The sequence below is a fragment of the Budorcas taxicolor genome, chromosome 6 (genome assembly GCF_023091745.1).
Source record: "Budorcas taxicolor isolate Tak-1 chromosome 6, Takin1.1, whole genome shotgun sequence".
Lineage (NCBI taxonomy): Eukaryota > Metazoa > Chordata > Mammalia > Artiodactyla > Bovidae > Budorcas > Budorcas taxicolor.
The window spans coordinates 40,615,221-40,635,201 of record NC_068915.1 but is presented as its reverse complement, the minus strand read 5'-3'; the positions used below and the strand labels follow the sequence as shown (position 1 = coordinate 40,635,201).

The 19,981-nt window shown below is 38.5% G+C and overlaps 1 protein-coding gene across 1 annotated transcript in view; it reads right to left on the bottom strand.

Annotated features, from left to right (window-relative positions):
• Window positions 1-19,981, bottom strand: part of SLIT2 (slit guidance ligand 2) — a 400,034-nt gene that overhangs the window by 78,058 nt on the left and 301,995 nt on the right. The window contains exons 17-22 of the mRNA XM_052642277.1: window positions 16,754-16,904; window positions 13,487-13,561; window positions 11,769-11,912; window positions 6,972-7,115; window positions 5,310-5,476; window positions 4,286-4,418 (exon numbers count right to left, since the gene is read on the bottom strand). Of these exons, the coding sequence (XP_052498237.1) occupies window positions 4,286-4,418; window positions 5,310-5,476; window positions 6,972-7,115; window positions 11,769-11,912; window positions 13,487-13,561; window positions 16,754-16,904 (814 nt within the window). The remainder of the gene's footprint in view (window positions 1-4,285; window positions 4,419-5,309; window positions 5,477-6,971; window positions 7,116-11,768; window positions 11,913-13,486; window positions 13,562-16,753; window positions 16,905-19,981) is intronic.

Genomic DNA, 19,981 nt, shown 5'->3' with positions numbered 1-19,981 from the left:
TAAATTATAAAACCAAGGAGAGACTGGTGAGTCCAGTCTTTTGTGGTTTATCTAAGAAGGCAAGGCATGTATCCAACCATTTGTGTGTCAGCAAGAAGCGCCAGTCAACCCTATTTTTTATCAGCCTTCAGTGTACTTGTGTCTACATGGGACCAATACCATGAAATGCATTCACTACTGGCAGAAACTTGTTACGACTGACTAGACCAATCTTCACTGCCTTATTGTATCAATATGCTTAGTAAATAACAATGGGTGATGGAACAGATATATTTGGGAATTTTAATATAATTAGATTTCAGTTTAAAAAGATCTTAAAAATAGTTTTTACCCTTGTAAATTTGCTTGGTGATATTAATTTTAGGAGGTTTCATAGAAAATTATGACATCTAATGAACTCTTGAGAGTCCCCTGGACTGCAAGGAGATCCAACCAGTCCATTCTGAAAGAGATCAGCCCTGGGATTTCTTTGGAGGGAATGATGCTAAAGCTGAAGCTCCAGTACTTTGGCCACCTCATGCAAAGAGTTGACTCATTGGAAAAGACTCTGATGCTGGGAGGGACTGGGGGCAGGAGGAGAAGGGGATGACAGAGGATGAGATGGCTGGATGGCATCACGGACTCGATGGATGTGAGTCTGAGTGAACTCTGGGAGATGGTGATGGACAGGGAGGCCTGGCGTGCTGCAATTCATGGGGTGGCAAAGAGTCGGACACGACTGAGCGACTGAACTGAACTGAACTGAATGCACAAAAACAATACATTTATTTAAGAGTAATAATAAAATAAAGTATGTTAGTAAAATTTCCCTTTCTGATTAGAGTCAATGGAATGATGAGAAAATAAGGGCTAATAGACGAAGCACAGAAATAAACCCTTAAAGGTATATTCATGATATCACAAAAAGAAAAATAATTCCATCTCCTCCCAAGGCTGTTCTTTCCCAGAACGTAGAGGGTGATGAGTAAAAACGTTTTTCAGCAACTTCACCATCTGGTTATAGGTGTGTCCACAAACAATCCTGCCACAGCAGGCATGTAGCCCTACCGCTCCAGCACTGTGGGCTATCTCCAGATCTGAGATTGACATTCATATTTTTGCTGGATACAGAAGTAGCTGAGCAATTTTCAAAGATGACAAGCTATTTCACATATTTTAAAATGATAAAAGTTATATAAAAGGCACAAGTTATCAAAATATGTGTGATGAAGAGTCAGGCTTTTGTTAGGAATTCTTATGCCTATTCAAATTTTCTGACTCTGTCTTATTTCAACTCCTCTCCTCTTTCATTTCTCTAGCTAAGAAATTATTGGTAACCACTAGAGGGAAGCATAATCCCATATACTTCAGGACTTTCCCTTTATTCCAGAAAGCATCCTAACACCAAGCTAAAAATTTTCAGAAAGTGCCCTATGGTTGCTTACATGTAAAACAATCTAAGACGGAAACTACATGGAAATGATTAAAAATAATAGATACCATTTGTTCAGAATTGTTCACTGGTACATACTTATTTTTGTCAAATTCTTTAATAATTTAATATAATATGCACATGGAAATTTTCTAATACATGCATATATGTTACTGGAAAGAGGGATCCTGTTGAGGTGGTATGGTTCTAAGAATAAACTCTTCGGACAGTAAAGCAAGAATGCACAGAAGGTGAGTTAATATCTTCCTCATCTCTAGAACATATTTTCTTTAAAAAAATTACTTTTTAATAATTTATACAGGAATAGATTGAAGATTCAACTATCTGACAGATAGCTGACAAATCAAGCAGGTTCTCAGATATACATTAATAAGGAAATTAAAAGACAAACTACCGCACAATTGCACTCATCTCACACTCTAGTAAAGTAATGCTCAAAATTCTCCAAGCCAGGCTTCAATACTACATGAACTGTGAACTTCCAGATGTTCAACCTGGATTTAGAAAAGGAAGAGGAACCAGATATCAAATTACCAACATCAGCTGGGTCATTGAAAAAGCAAGAGAGTTCCAGAAAAACATCTACTTCTGCTCTATTGACTATGCCAAAGCCTTTGACTCTGTGGATCACAACAAACTGTGGAAAATTCTTAAAGAGATGGGACTACCAGACCACCATACTTGCCTCCTGAGAAATCTGTATGCAGGTCAGGAAACAACAGTTAGAACTGGACATGGAACAACAGACTGGTTCCAAATCAGGAAAGGAGTACATCAAGGCTATATATTGTCATCCTGCTTATTTAACTTATATGCAGAGTACATAATGAGAGACGCTGGGCTGGATGAAGCACAAGCTGGAATCAGCATTGCCAGGAGAAATATCAATAACCTCAGATATGCAGATGACACCACCCTTATGGCAGAAAGTGAAAAAGAACTAAACAGCCTCTTGATGAAAGTGAAAGAGGAGAGTGAAAAAGTTGGCTTAAAGCTCAACATTCAGAAAACGAAGATCATGGCATCCAGTTCCACCACTTCATGGCAAATAGATTGGGAAACAATGAGAGACTTTATCAGAAAACTGAGTGCAGAAGAATAATTGGTGATTTTGAATTGTGGTGTTGAAGACTCTTGAGAGTCCCTTGGACTGAGAGGAGATCCAACCCATCCATCCAAAAGGAAATCAGTCCTGAATATTCATTGGAAGGACAGATGCTGAAGCTGGAACTCCAATACTTTGGCCACCTGATGCAAAGAACTGATTCATTTGAAAAGACCCTGATGCTGGGAAAGAACGAAGGCAGGAGGAAAGGGGGACGACAGAGCATGTGATGTTTGGATGACATCACTGACTCAATGGACATGAGTTTGAGTAAACTCTGGGTGTTGGATATGGACAGGGAGGCCTGGAGTGCTGCAGTCCATGGGGCTGCAAAAAGTCAGACACGACTGAGTGACCGAAGTGAACTAAAAATTATTTGATGGGAATCTGGTAAAAGGACAAAGGTATGGGTCAGTTAAAACGGTAGAAAAGGGATTCAGCATCAAAGATGATCTAAGTGTTATGCTGAGTATTATGGTCTTGGCTGGGTTATTCTTAGAATCAATATTTTACCTATAGAATACACGCATCTAACTTCTCAACCCTGGATGGCTGGTAATCTTTTGAAATAAATACATATCAAAATAACAATTAACATTTTAATTACACACACACACACATATAAAGCAGGGCTCATAGTTAACTAACAACTGTGACTGGTACCAAGAGAGAAAATGAACACTTAACAACAGCTCACTTTTAGAGGGATGATCACATACTTTTTCTGTAAGTGTCAATTAAAGACCAAATTACAATTTGTAAAACTGCACATGATTTGAAAACAAGTTCTTTGATAACTGAAGTGACATCTTCTTGAATCTCATTATTTATATTCCAGGTTGCCAAAAGTTTATCAAACTTACTGGTTTGTTGTGCATGAATTATAGGTACACATCTACATGAATTCCATTTTTGATACATAGTTTAACACAGTCGAAAAATAAACAGAAGCAAAAGACTCAATCACATATCAAGCATTTGCCCTGGATCTTTGGTATAGAGATACTGGAATCAGACAGAGCCTGCATGCAGCACCGTTCAAGCAGCTGATGCTTTGATTTATTCCATTCCACATATAAAGCAGGAGGCAGCTAAGGAAGTGTGCGTGGTGCTTAGTATCCTGATATATGTATACTGGCCATGTAATTTGTGGTTATATATCAGTATTGCAAGTTTTAGGGATCACTGGCCCCACGCCCTTCCTAAAGGACTCTGATTCAAATCCAAAGGGCACTACCTCTTTTTAAGTGGGAAGATTATGTCAGCTTCTTCTACACCCTACATATTTATGAGATATTCTCTAAGGGGTACAGGGTAAAGAATAATTAACCATATGAAATATTCCAATCACTGTAGATAAACTAAATATGTAGAATTCCTCAAGGTGCATTTGATAGAACGTTGGCCTTGTAAGATAGTCCATGAGAAAAGGGCTGTGGTGACAACCAAGTGTGGCAGGCCCATTATGGTTTACATCCTCTCTGGGAGCTCACAGTGCACCTTTGCATGATAAAGGCACTGGGAAATCCCACAGTGAGAAATAAAGAGAAACACACAACCAGCCTTTCCCAAGGGGACCTGAACGAGCTTTTATATTATTTGCTTAGGGTGTTATATGATACTAATGAATGGCCCATGGAATGAATGTACTTTGCAAATAAGACTCAAAAGATTTTTGTTTGGTCTCCATTTCCCTTGGTGTGTGAAACAGTACTCATTCAGGAAAGGGAAAGACAAGCCCTACTTACAATTCAGTGACATCTCTTGGAATTCCTTTGGGCAAGACCTTCAAGGCTTTGTTGCTACATCGAACCACTGTGTCCAAGCAGGTACACTCCGCAGGACAGCGAGAGAGAGGGGAACAGCTATTGTCATCATTTCCTAAATTGCCAAAAGATACACAGGAAAACCGGATTTGTGGTTCTGAAGATGCCAGAAGGGATTTAAGAGACTTCAGCCATACAACGACTTATGCTTAGGGCATTAAGGATTTACAAATCGACACTGTATGTTCTGTTGTAGGGCTCTTTTCAGACTGCCTAGGGCAGAGTTCCAGAAAACAAGTCACAGTATTATCAATATGATTATAATGTTACATTCTTTGTTCAGTTGTTTACACTTTTTATTAGAATTATACTTTTAATTAGAATATATAAATGTAAACTGAATTATGGAAAAATTGTAAGCAGACATGAAGAGACAAAAAGGGACAGACTATTTTTTAAAAGTTTAGCAAAAAACGTATATGGGTCCCTCATTTGAAAATATAGAGCTCAAATGAACTCTACTTTTTGGCAAAAATAATAGCACCTACATTTTATCTATATTACAGGCCTGTTACAAGAATCAAATGCAATGATATATAGAGAGTACAAAAATGAAAACTATTATTTTTGTTACATTTACTAGAATTTCTATTTTATGACTCAATTGCCTTTATCATTTAAAAATGGTAATTACTGAAATAGATGCTTGGAATAATAAAGTAAAACAAAAATGAAGCTATATGAATAGTATCAACCACAGGTTGAAAATTGGAAAATCTTTAAAAATGTTCAGAAACACATATCAAGTAGAGTTAGATGTAACTGTACAGTTGGAGCAAATAAGTGCCTGTTGCTAAAACAAAATAAAACCACAAAACAAAGCAAAAAAATGCATAACTACTACAGCTATCCATTACCTCAACTATGAATGCTGCATGTGCCCTATGGCACTGGAACAGTCACCAGAGAGTGTCTGGAGATCAGAGCCCTGGCTGGGCCTTCTTACCATCATCACAAGTGAAGTCTTGAATGGCCACATCCTGGATGGGGATTTCTTTGAGGAAATAGGGTTTCTGACATCGAGGATTGCCTGTTACAATTCTTTTCTTCCTGAGCCATTCTCCCAACCAAGCCAGGTAGCAGTTACAGTTGAAAGGATTGGCCAAGAGGTTTCTAAGCACCACATGCAAACAATGCAGAGTTAAACTGAGGGCTCTGCTTTTGTACTTCTCAAAACTCCATGCTGCCATTTTCCCACAACATACTCCACCCCCAATTCATGCTCAGTCACATACAGCATACAGGATGCGTTCACTGGCTAAGAAGATTTATGTCTGGAACTTAAACAATAAAAACAACATTTTCATATGAGAATTATTCAAATAATTTTGTATGAAAAATAAAGTGAAGGTGGCAATTCAGAGTGTATGCAGGGTATCCTGATGGATATCTCATGTAAAGATAATTTAAACTTGTCAGAGATCTGACTTGCTGTCAAACTTCTCTACACTGATAATGCAGTAATTTAATATAAAGATGAAGGCTGATTACCTTATATTATTGAGTTTAACCTGACAACAGCTATTTCATTAATTTGTCATTTCAAGATTTCCATCTCTTATTTGCTCCAGGGAATAGGTTTCCCATCTAAACTGACAGCTGAGTTGATTAAATGCCAGTTATAAAAATGAATTTATTTCTACAAATCTCAATACTTTTGGCATTTCACCACTTCAGCACTAACCTATTGACAATCCCATTATTTATAAACATGGCATCTTTAATATGCACAAATTAGTCACTTGATGGAAAATGTCACATTTTGTGTGGAAAGAGGATTAAATACTTTACTGATGGATGGATGTTTCCTTCAAATTATTTCTTCTGGGATTTCAGCTATGTTAAACATGATTTTTTTCCTTCTACCTTTTCAGTTAAATTAGCATATTTAGATGCCACTCGTACCAGAAAGCCATATCAGTTGTAAGATTTATCATTCCAAATACTGCTTTTTTTTAGATACTTACATACAAGGGGCTTAAAATACCCTTGTATGTTTTGCAGAGTTTGTTTTTTGACACTTTCTGAGTTCTGCCTGTAGACCGACAAATATTCTTTATTCTTTGACTGTCTACATAAAATGTGCTCTTGGATAGGCTCACCCTATTTCTTTAATATCTTCTTAATATCATAGTAAATGCCCTATGGTGAGCTTTTATTGTCAGTCTGGTCATCATAATATATCTCCTGTCATTGTGAATGATCCTTTGAGTACAGTTTGTTGGCAATAACCCTATCAACTCTGTTTTATGATACTCATACGGCAAAGACACCAATGTGAGAACACTGGGAAAAAAATACGTTTCTCTCATTTGCAACTCAATCAAATTATAAGATTACCATTTACAAATTAAGCCATATCACACTGTTATAAATAATTCACTGAAAAATACTATAATTTTTATTAAATTTTAACATTAGATAGCAGGCAATACTGTTAGAAGAATTAAAATAAGTTTAACATGATAAATTTGTCCTTAAAAATACCTGTCTTTAATCCTATGTTTATGAAATGCTTAGTAATGCATTAAAATGGTATCAATAAAAGTAATAAATATCATACTCTGGCTTAATTAATACATCAATGAAGACTATTTTTCATACTTACAGAGTAGATAAAGAATGGAGAGTATCAAAAGCTCCTGGTGCAATGGTAGTAATCTGATTATCATATAAAGAAAGCAAACGCACAGAGCTGAGTCCTATGAAACTGTCATTCCCTACACAGCTTATGCGATTACTTCTCAACATCCTGAGGGGGAAAAATACAACATCGTTAAGGAGATAAAACATCAATCAATTTCGCCTATCTGAAGACCACAATAACCCCTCTTTGCAAATGCATAGCATTCACTCCTGCTTTCTGAATGTTTTCCTGTCATAAGGAACTGCTGATATGTTACAGTCATTTCCCTGTATCCCTGATAGATTGATTCCAGGACCCCCTGCATATACCAAGTTCGTGGCCCTCCATATTTGCGGGTTCTGCATTTACTGCGGATGCTTGAATCTGTGGATGCAGAATCCACAGATGTGGAGAGCCAGTCATACTAAGAAACCTGTGCAAGAACAAAATGCTTAGAGTTGTCAGTGATAACACTCAGTTACAAACTCAAAAGTCTCAAGTATGGGCTTACAACCCCATCTAATGAGGGCAGAATGTTTTCCTTTGATGGTACAATTATGGTGGCATGAAGTCCTGTGATTTGTGTATTCTCTGTAACATTACATTTGCTGCTGAACAGAAAGGAGGCAGAAAAGAATCAATAGCCAGAGCGGATACAGGACTACGGGCATCTCAGGGACTTACAGCCAAGTCAATGTCAACAGTGGTTGGGGGAGCCAAATTTGACTGAGCTCCCACAAAGCCTGTACAAATTATTCTATTTGAGTTTTAGAATTTAAAAGGAGACAGCAGTTAAGAGATCCCAGTTGCTCACAATGAAGCTTAAACAGGTTTCTTTTGGAAGAAAATTCTGACTATTTTTTCTTTAGTCATTGACATTAGTAGGATTAAAACTTTTGTCATTTCCTCTATCATGCTAAAGTTCTGGTTGGTTCTCAATTCTTTTTGAAACTGTTTCTTTGAAGGGCTTAGAAGGGAATGAAAAGTTTCTTTAAAATCCATTGTAAAAATGAACAGTTGCCATAAACTTCATTCAGAATTGCTAAAAAGTTAATATTTTGCTTAATTTTTCTAGATGTGGGTTGAGCACCCTGTGAGAAGACAACAAAAATAGCAACAAAACTTTCCTTTAAAATTCTACATTGTCCTCTAATAAATTAGAAGTACCGGCTTTTGCATTCTGCTAAGCTACAGATAACAAGAAAGGATAATGCTCTCCTTATCAAGGCATTGTTTTGCGCTTGGAAACAAATGCACAACAGAAAAGTATGACTATCAGCACTATCCTTTGTCATAAATAAATAAGAACATTTGGTCTTAATTTTATTGGAGTCACAGACTTCTGGGAAAAGTTGAAAAAAGCTTTGCTTTCTGTTGCTGGAAAAATCTGTAAGCACACATATGTACTACATTTTGCCTGCAATGCCGGGGCTTCAAAGACCCACTGAAATATGCGCATGTACGACTAAGAGGTTTACTAGTCCTAAAGGGCCGAGAAGTCGACAGGCAGTGAAGGGGGAGAGGTCTTGTTGAAATCTTCATAGCTCCAAGCTGAAAGATACCACTTAAAGCAATAGCTGTGTCCCAGTAAACCCACTGAAGGCCTTTCAATACCTTTACCTTTAGACACTTAGTCTCTAAATGATTTGTTTCACAGCTTGGGGCACAGTGGGATTAAGTAGAGAGTTAGTGGGTGTCTACCTCAGATGCCTAAACACAGGAGGCACAAACTATTGCTAGATATATAACGAAGGTGAAAACTGAATTTAGAGAACTTGTCTCAGAGAGTCTTGTGACTGGAGCTGCTGCTGCTACTGCTAAGTCACTTCAGTCGTGTCCGACTCTGTGTGACCCCATAGACGGCAGCCCACCAGGCTCCCCTGTCCCTGGGATTCTCCAGGCAAGAGTACTAGAGTGGGGTGCCATTGCCTCCTCCAAGGCATGAAAGTGAAAAGTGAAAGGGAAGTCCGTCAGTCTTGTCTGACTCTTCGCGACCCCATGGACTGCAGCCCACCAGGCTCCTCCGTTCATGGGATTCTCCAGGCAAGTGTACTGGAGTGGGGTGCCATACTGGAGCTAGTCAGAAAAAAACACTGATAAACTCCTTAGAGTGCTCTTATGGGCTGAATTGTATTCCCCTAAAACTTATATGCTGAAGCCTTGCGTGCATGCTCACTCAGTTGTGATCTATGGGATTTTTCAGGCAAGACTACTGGAGTGGGTTACCATTTCCTTTTCTAGGGGATCTTCCTGACCCGGGGATTGAACCTGGGTCTCCCACAATGCAGGCAGATGCCTTACCATCTGAGCAACCAGGGAAGCCACTTTACCATCTGAACAACCATTTCACCTTAACTAGCTCCCTAAAGGCCCTATCTCCAAGTGCAGTCCCATCAAGGGTTGGAGCTTCCTAGGTGGTTCAGTGATAAAGAATCCGCCTGCCAATGCAGGAGACGTGGGTTTTATCTCTGGATTGGGAAGATCCCCTGGAAGAGGAAATAGCAACCCACTCCAGTATTCCTGCCTGGAAAATCCCATGGACAGAGGAGCCTGCAGACTATAGTCCTTGGGATCACAAAGAGTCGGACACGACTGAGTGACCTCACTAAGGTGAAATGAGATCCTAAGGGTGGAGCCCTGACCTGACTGGACTGATGTCCTTTGATGAAAGGACACCAGAGTTCTCTTGTCCCACACACAGAGGAAAAGCCATATAAGGACACACAGAGAATGTGGCCATCTACACACCAAGGAAGGAGTTCTCTCCAGAAACCAATCATCTTAGCACCTTGATTTTGGAATTCTAGCCTCCAGAACAATAAGAAAACATATTTCTGCTGTTTAAGTCATTCAGTCTGTGGTATCTTGTTATGGCAGCCCAAGGCTGACTAAAATAAGCAGAGTTACAGGCAAACCTCCCCTTGAAGCTCCTTGTACAAGCCCCTGTGTCTTTGCCTTTTGAAGTAAAATGCTAACTCAAGAGTTGATGATTGTGAAATATGAAGATGTAGAAACAAAGAATAGCCTAAAGAATTGTTAGGCTAGGGAACTGGTAATAATTTAGACCATAATTCTGCCACATAGCAGTTTCACCGAACTCCCAGTTTCCTGAAAGATACAGATAAAGGCCTGATACATATTCCTAAGATGATTTTTTACAGGAAGTAAACTCCCTTCAGGTAAAATCTGCTGACCCTAGAACTGGTTGAAACCAGAAAATTGATGATGCTTGAAACTTAACCTTGATGCCAACCAGTCCAAGAACTGTCCACGAGCTGATCACACTCTACCTCCTTGAACGCTGTAAAACTCATTACCCACTCCAAGGTGGGTCACATGGTCTTGATGGCATGAGCTCTCTGTGGCCCCCTTAGCCTGGCAAAGCAATAAAAGCTACTCTTTTCTACTTCACCAATATCTTTCTCCACCTTTCTATCTGGCACTGGTAAACAGAGACTGAGTTTTGGCAAACACCCCCCATTGACCACCCTGACGCACACTGCCCCCTTAAGGAGAAGGCTCTAGTAACATCAGTGGCTCAGCCACTATCTAAGCTGCCTGCTGCAAGCCTTAGTTTTGCCAAGTTACCTGAGACAGCTTGGGAGAGGGGAATGGGGGCAGGAGTAGATGTAGCCACCTATAGTATAACTTCTCTGCCCTCTTTCTACACACTCCCAGTATCTCCTCCATAAAAAGACCAAAGGGATATTTGCATTACATTTTTCACTTTGTCGGGACCCCGAGTTAGCCCATGAGAGGGGCCAGCAGGTTGCAGGCTGTTTGTGCTGGGTGGTTTGTCTCCAGGCTACCATGTGTGCCTTTCATGGACAGGTGCTTTTTTGAGTGGGATGTTAACTGGGGAAATGTCCTCTCCCTCGCATCTGATAAAGGGCAGGCATGAACTCCCTTGGGTCTCAGTTCCCCTGGGCGTGGCTCTTGGTGCCTCCATGGGATAGGGTAAGCATTTAGGGGAGACATGCAGTTTGGTCTCTTTCCATTGCAATTCCCAAGGGCTGCTTCTTGCTTACAATTTCCTTCCTGCCTTCCAAACGTTTCAGTTTTGTTGGTGGTTTTTCCAATGCTTAGGCGACCACTTATGCCAAACATATTTATATTCTTTAAAGGTTATAAAAACTACATAAACACACTGAATGAAAATTCAAGTAACTCAAGGTGTTGTCCTCACTCGTCAATTCAAGCCACATTTTCCTGGGCCAACAACCTTTTAGAAACATATAAGATTTCTTTTCCCAGCTTCCCTATCCCTGAGTAAGTAGACATGTTTTCTTTGAAATAGATGGCAAAAGAGACACCAGCAATCAGTCAGTTTCTCTTTTTTTCACTAAGACCTTGAAAAGGTAGATGAAGGTAGTCTCGAGCTAGGCTTATTCTGCAGATTTGGAATTGGTTCTGAAGATCGTGTCCTTGGGCCAAGACACAGTATTAGATGGAGGAATTTGAATAAAAGGAAAGAGAATGATCATTTTGAGGAAGTACAAGGAGCCTGATCTGTACAAGCACTGGAACCAAGATGTCTTTTTTTGCCAAGGATTCAATAGCCAGGAGAGACTCTATTGATCATTTGTAAGCAACATATTGAAGCCAGAGGTACTGGAGTCAGGAACTGTTTGCCTCTAAAAAATGTATTTGCCTGTGTGTGAGAGAGAGACAGAGAGATGGGGGGTGAGGAAAAGCAGGAGCTGCTCCTCCCAGGAATATAAAGAACTGTGAATGACAATTCTGTGGTAGAAAAATCACAATGCAAATGAGAATACTTACAAAGTCTTGAGGCTTTCCAAGCCCTTGAACATCTTATGCTGAACATTTTCCAAACGATTACTCGTGAGAAGTATTTCATTCACACCAGACGCTCCTTCAAACGCTCCCTCTTCAATGTCTGTGATCTTATTGTTGCTAAAGTTTCTAAGTAAAAATGATTGAAACAAATATTTGAAACAATTTATAACAACAAGGGCACTAAGCAATGCCTCTGATCATATTCTTTTACTGAACAAGCATCTTCCACAAAACCTCTAAGCTCTTCACTGCCTGGCATTCCCAAGGCTCTTAAAAGTCACCACTTTCTGATTCCATCAAGCAAAAGTGATGATAATACAAGCGGGAAACATCTATGCCGAAAGGTGCCAGCCCAATCACAGATCCACCAGGGCCCCCAGAAATATAAAAACCTTGATGTCAGGTACTGCATTGTGTAAACTTTCATGTTTGCCACCACACTTAATAAGAAATTTTTTTTCAAAGAAATGCCCCCGATTTAGATGGCTTAATGAATGCATTACTCAAAGAAGGCAGCTGAGTAAAGAAGGAAAAACTAGAATATGTTGGGATTAGACAACATCAGAAATGTATCTGAATATGCGATTGTGCCCATAACCTCTCATGTAATAATGTGTCAGAACAACCAAATTAACTGCTCATATTCTGTATGATACAAAACACTAATGCTTGCCCAGAGGGCAAGAACATCCAGTTGAGGCAGGTAACACCTTCCTAGAGATTTTTTTCTTTCTCAAGGCTCACTCCAAGACCAGTGATGCCCACAAAATAAGGATCATTGTTAGGTATCATTTTATTCCTTTCAGAGCACTGCACATAGCAGCCTCTGAATAAATATGTATTGAATCGAAAAGCATTTTACAGCTAAAAAGAAAAAGCAGTCAGCATCAGTGAGAAAGGAGGACGTTTAAGAGTTTAGAAATTCTTCGGGAGGCAGCGTATTGTGCAGGCCAAGTGCACAGGAAGTACATTCAGCCTGCTCTGCCATTTCCACTCTCTGCCTGTGGATCAGTCACAATACGACAGCACAGACATCATGAACGTGTGCTTCTCTGCTCCCCCTGATGTTTCCTGTTATGTTGACAGCGCTCCACGGCCCTGCACTCTTGGCCTCTGTCCTATCCCTCCTTCCATCATCCTCAAGAGGGCTGGATGAGTGTCTGAGTGTTGTGGAAACTGCTGACCTTAGAAACTTATTTTAAAATATGAGTTGCAGACATGTAGTAACGCACATGAGCTATCAAGCCAGATTACCAATCATTAATTTTGACTATCTTCTAATGAAAGTTTAATGAAGTGAAAAGTCAAACAGTCGGCACGAAAGTGCTGAAAGAGAAATAACAGCATGGTTTGGGGAATGGTAAAGGAAGTTACAACACATTACTGCACTCATCTCTAATGCCTCAGACTGGAGGACTCCTGCTGTGACCATGTAACAGACGGGCTGTCGGCGTTAAAGACACCAGCTAGGGTTCTGCTACAGAAAGCCTGGTCACCATCACTGAGATACACGGAGAAGAGCAAATTACTTAGGTTTCTCTCAGAGTTTACCCTTTATTCCTGTCACAAGTGGTCACCACATGGACATTTCTTTGAATCTTTAATTTTCCCGATTTCCTAAGAAATCGAAATAAAACTACAAAGGTATAAGAGAATACAACAGTATAGAAAATTTTAAAGATGGCTAATATATGACTTACATTTTACGTAACTGAGGAAGTTTCCTGAAGATTCCAGTAGCTTCCAACACTGTAAATTCATTATTGTTGAGGCGCCTAGGAAAAATGGAAACAGAAGAGTTTCATTCCCAAAAGTCAGGAAGAGATTAAATTTTATTTCTTGTACAGAATTATAACATTATTTAATGATTATCCAAAAGAAAAATACAAGACATGTATCAGAAAATTTGTGGGAAGGACAGGTATTTTTCAATTTATTCCATATTGCAAGGATCAAAATAAAACATATTAAGCAACATATAATAAAGAAAACCAATATTTATCAAAATTCAAAACCAACTCATCATTCAGTAATTTGTACAATGTTTTTTCCTCTATTTTTCCACTCTTACCGCTGCTTCCAAAAGCATTTTAGACCATATTTTTTCTAGTCACTTGCTCCATAAATGTTTTTATCAACAACTTTACTGATATACAATTTCCAGACCATACCCTTTTAAAGTGTACAATTCAGTGGTTTTAAAAATATTCACAAACTTGTGCAACCATCTTTGCTTTCTAATTCCAGAACATATTCATCACCCAAAAAAGAAACCCCCTTCACTCTCAACTTCCTGCCCTCCACTGTCTCAATCCTTAGCAGCCAGTAATTTATCTTCTGTCTCTATAGATTTTCCTATTCTGAATATTTCTTATTAATAGAACCATACGAAATGTGGATTTTTGGCCTGGCTTTCACTTTGCTTACTTTTTATAAGGTCATTCCACGTTTAGCATAGATCGATTCTTCATTCCATTTTACGGCCGAATTATATTCCATTGTGTGGATATACCACATGGGTTTATCCATTCATCAGCTGATGGATATCTGAGTTGCATCCACTTGGATGATTACAAATAATCCTGCTAGGAACACTGGTGTACAAGATTTTGTGTAGATGTATGATTCCAATTCTCTTAGCTATATACATAGGTGTGAAATCACTGTGTCACATGGTAAAGCCATTTAACCATGTTAGCTACCTCAGGAAAAGCCAAACTGTTTTTCAAAAGGGCTGGACAATTTTACATTTTCACCAGCAATGTAAGGGGGGCCCAATTTCTCTTACCCGTTACTGACTTTTTAAAAAGCCATTCCAGTGGATGCGAAGTGCTCCCTCATTGGGGTTTTCATTTGTATTTTCCACATGCCTAGTGATCCGGAGTGCTTTATCATGTGCTTATCGGTCATTCAGATATCTTCTTTGGAGAAATGTCCACACAAATAATTGATCACTTTTTAATCTGGTAAGGTACTTTTCTGAGCCCAGTGGAGGGAGGGAAGAGCAGCCACACACGTGTCTTGCGGGATCTTAATTCCTTGGCTTGGGGATTTCACCCAAGCCCTCTGCAGTGGAAGCTCTATGTCTTAACCAATGGGCTGACAGAGCAGTCTCAGGTTTAATCACTGGGTTTCAAGAGCTCTTTATGTATTCTGGGCATGAGTTCCTTACAGATATATATTTTGCAAATATTTTCTTCCCAGGACTAATTTTTAAAAATCGTAATTTCTTAATTAGTTACCATCATTAGTTACCATCAATGCCATCATTCTCAGCAAACACAACCTTTGCTGAAAGATAAACTAGTTACTAGTTTCCAAATTCATGAGTGACAGGTAAGCTTATTTTAAGTATTATCATGCTGAAAGATACAATTTGAATTATTTGCAGAGCTACTGAACATAAATATAGCTCCGTACATGACAGTAAACACAGAGTTTGGAGATTTTATTGCATGGTCTCCACACATTTCTAAAGTTCTGGACCTATGAAATAGCTTCATGTACTAACAGAAATTTTTAAAAAACATCCTTATAGCCACTAGGTAATTAGCTTCTGTCATCTTTTTGAAAGCACTGTATAATTTTTAAATATGTAAACTGATTAAAATTCATTAAGTAACAGGCATCAGCATAGGTACTGTGAGAAAGAAACTATAAAACAATCCCTGTCATCAAGGGGTTATAATCTAGTTGAACATGAAAGAATTATACAGGCACAAAAAGACAATCAACTTTGCAAAGCAGTTAATGACAAATACCAGATGGTGCTAGACATAAACATTACTAAGATGTTCTAAAAGTGATGAGGTTTCATTATGGTTTTTTTTTTTTTTTGGATTTTTTTAGAAACCCTAACATTAAATGTCATACTTTTATAAATAAGTCAGTAAAGGCCAACACAGATGGACACAGAATCTATAAATAATTCAACAAATATATTTTAGAACCTTGTATGTGCTAAGCCCTATGTTAGTATTATAAATATAGATCTGCTCACACTTTATCATTTTCAGTTTTTCCTGCTATGTTATCCACTGTTCAGAAAAAGAAAACTATCCTTTGTGTTTTATACTTGATAATCACTGAATCCTTCCACTTATGAGTCAGTGAATTATAATAGTATAGCTGATAAAAAAGGACTCTGGTTGAATCCACAATGAACAGAGGTTCAAAATGTTGACTCCAAACTATTTCATTTGGTTGCTGAAAAGACTAAATACATTAAAAATCAATTAAATGCTTAGAAATGGGTTTGGACACAGTGAAAGTGTTAGTCGCTCAGCTGTGTCTGACTCTTTGCGACCCCATGGACTATAGACCGCCAGGCTTCTCTGTCCCTGGGATTTTCCAGGCAAGAATACTCTAGAGAGTCTTCTCTCTCTAGGACTGTCTTCTCCAGGGGATCTTCCCGACCTAGGGATTGAACCTGGGTCTCCTGCATTGCAGGCAGATTCTTTTCCACCTGAGTCACCAGGGTATGCATATAACTCATATCCAAGAAAGTGAAAGTCGCTAAGTCGTGTCCTACTCTTTGTCACCCCATGGACTATACAGTCCATGGAATTCTCCAGGCCAGAATACTGGAGTGGGTAATCTTTCCCTTCTCCGGGGGATCTTCCCAACCCAGGTATCAAACCCAGGTCTCCCGCACTGCAGGCAGATTCTCTACCAGCTGAGCTATCAGGGAAGCCCCCAAGTAATAAGTATCAAATGGATACATTGTTATTAGCATTATCAAGTGCTGACTGAATTTTTGAGAGTTATTTTCTGTAGTTGTACCTTGCCCAGAAAGAGGAAGGAAGAGAGCCTCTAATATTTACACTTGCACAAAAAGGAGTTATGCCGATGTGTGTCAATTAAAATTAACATAATTATTGAGATAAAAGGGCAAGAAAAGAATCCCAATGTTTTGATGCTCTCGTTCCCTCCTTCTGAAACTGGATTTTTCTGGGAGATGAACTTACAGCTCTGCAGTGTACTGGGGAATGTGATCTGGGATTTTGGTGAGTTTTTGATTGGAGCAGTCTACTGTGGTCCCTTCGCAGCGGCACTTTTCAGGGCAAGCCAAATCGGCAAAGCAGTCCCCACTTAATTTTGATCGATAATCTTCTGTACCTATTGAGGAGTAAAGCCAAAAAAGAAGATACTGAGTCTGAAAGTTAGAATATCTGTTAATTTGTAGGAAGAAAAAAGTAAGGTAACTATAGATTATGCAGCAGGGAGACAACTTGGGGAATTTTGGTCAATGGATGTCAGGAAAGGGTTAAAACAAGGGCTTGGAATTTGCTGGAAAAAAGAGTAACCGGATTCACAGGACAGGAAAACATTAACAGAGTTGAGCTTTTCACAGCTGTACTTTCTGCTGATCCAGTTGTGAGCCATTCTAGCCTATTTGACAGCTAATCACACAATGGCTACTAATCGTGAAAAAGTTTATTTTTTTCTCTGAGTCAAGAATTGAAAATGTATCCAGTAATAAACATATGCCTATATATCATTTTCAATCAGGGCTTTCAAGGCAAATAGACGGACTCAGGTTTTTTAATTTTCTGTGGTCTTTTATTATTCTCTCCCTCTCACATAATCTTCAGAAATGCTTAAAAAGCCCTCTTTTGTTCATTTTGATTTTATAAAAAGAGACAAGTAAATCCTGATTTAAGCCTCAGCAGCTTGTCATGCTGTAGAAAGCTGCGTGACGTTCCATGGTGCTTGACGGAACCATGTTTTACTCATACCTGGCAACCACATGGTTAGATCAAGCACAACAGAAAATCTCGCTACATAACCACTACACCATCCACTAGGCCAAGGGTAAGACCAAGAGGAAAGATGAAGGGAAGCAGGAGAGAAGCTACAGACGTTCTGGAAACGTAATACTGTTTACATGACATGCATTCTTCCCGCAAGAATGTTTATGACCATAGTAAGAGTATTACTACCGAAGAGTTCCTGGAAACACAAAGAAGGGGCTATACTGAAAGGTGCCTCCAACGTTCCTCAGAACTGCAGAATTGAAACAACAGCTTTTTCGGGAACAACATCCAGGGAGAAGTTGAAGGTGCGCTACAAGGACAACAGAGAGGCCCAACAGATCTGTGGTGTCTTCTTGAAAAAATAAAAACAAATAAGAAGGCGCAAAAGAGTGAGACTAAGAGAAGATACATCAGGATTGAAAAGGGAGGATATTATGTTTCAGATCAGACACTTTTACTTACAGCCCAAATGGTGAATTCCTGAAAAAGTAAACATCACCCAGAAGGAAAGAAAGACAGAGCAAACCCAAGTAAGATTCACATAGTATATATATAACTCACTAAGGTCTCGTCCTTCCTCCCTGACAGTGGCAATTATTGGAGAATGGCCTGGTTTGACAGGAACCGTCATGCTTTGTAAACTTTCATAATCATTTTGTGAAGCACAGGGGTCTCACAGGAAAAGCAATGGCATACAAGATGCAGAGCATAAATTAAGTACTTGTCAAGTCCTTTAAAAGATGAATTCTTCACAAAATAAATTTTGTTCCGAGTAATCACTGTACTATCTAGATGCCATCCAGAATGGTGGTAGGCAAACAGACACGTAAAATGAAATAAAATGCAAATCATGAGATCGATCATCAAGGACTCCCACTGGAAAATTTGGACGAAACCTTAGGTTTTGTGGCTTACATGCTTTTTAATGCTCATAAATAACGTTACGGACTTAAATGGAATCAGGACCTCGGAAGAAGTTCGCAAAGTTGAATATAATAGCTTCACTACATTTGGCAATTAATGTCATGACATTTACGATATGACATGAGGATCCATTGTATTGTGGCTTAAGCTTTCATTTTAAAAATGAAATAAAGAAACTGCAGGGAATAAAGTGTAAATGACAGATACCTGAAGTATTTTACATTGAAAATAATCTGTATTCAATGACAATACTACTTATTTTATGACTACTCTCTCAGTAAGCTTAGATTCTAATTAATATCGGGGGCGGGGGGGTAGAGAGGGAGCAGAGGCTCAAAGAACTCATCTGAGTCCTGACTTCTAGAATTATGCTTTTAAATCATGTAAACTGAATAATCAGAAATTGACAATTAAGCCACAATATCTGATATAGAGGTTTTTTTTTTCTTGCAAAACCTATTTTGGCTGCTGTTAATCTTGTTAACAGCATTACTGACTCAATGCATCACTGACTCGATGGGTGGCATCACAGACTCGATGGACGTGAGTTTGAGTGAGCTCCAGGAGGTGGTGATGGACAGGGAAGCCTGGCGTGCTAAAGTCCATGGGGTCGCAAAGAATTGGACATGACTGAGCGACTGAACTAAACTGAATCTTATTAACAAAATTTTGAAAACAAGCTGATTTTGTTCTTTACTTGGTGAATTTGAAATACTAATTTCTAATTATTGAAAAAGCATATTGAAATGTAATAGATTGAATATTCTGATAATATTAACTTCTCTAATTTGGATATTTAAGTAATATCAACGTTTTATCCTATGGAGGGTTCTGGTTTTCAATGTAACCTTTTCTGGGTAATAGTTATCAGATGACTTTCTATTTAATAATTGGGTAAAAATAATAAATTTTAAAGATTGCCAATGAAGGCCAATTGTTCTTTTCAACATGTTACTTCTTCTGGAGCCAGTGTAATATACAAAATATTACTGATCATTCAAGTCAAAATATGTTATAAAACAAAATTGGTTAAATGCATAAAATTATTCATATTATAATTCAATGATGGCAAGCAAGGCATATCTCTTTAAAATAGAGACCAAACTTAGAACTCTTAAGAGAAAAGGTGTTTTTTAAATACTAACAGCCTAGAAATATCTTTATTTATAATTATTAAAATATTTTATAAAGTAGAATATACCCAGGAGATTACAAATATAGCCAATGAGTTACTAACATGTATTTTTAAATAATAGTTTAAAACAAACAAGTCAAGAGGCATTTTACACAGTTGGCAGGCAAGGAAGAAATAAGTAAAGAAACATACTTCAAAGAGCTAGTTCTAGAATCATCAGCTTTGACAGTGTTAAGATTGCAGTGGTAAAATGTTTCAATTATTTTTCTAAGAAATACTCCATTCAACTAAGTTATTCAAGGCACTGGGTGCTCATGATCCTTTCAGGATGGATGTCAATCCTGCTTTCATGGAGTTGTTATACTACAAGTCCAAAGATT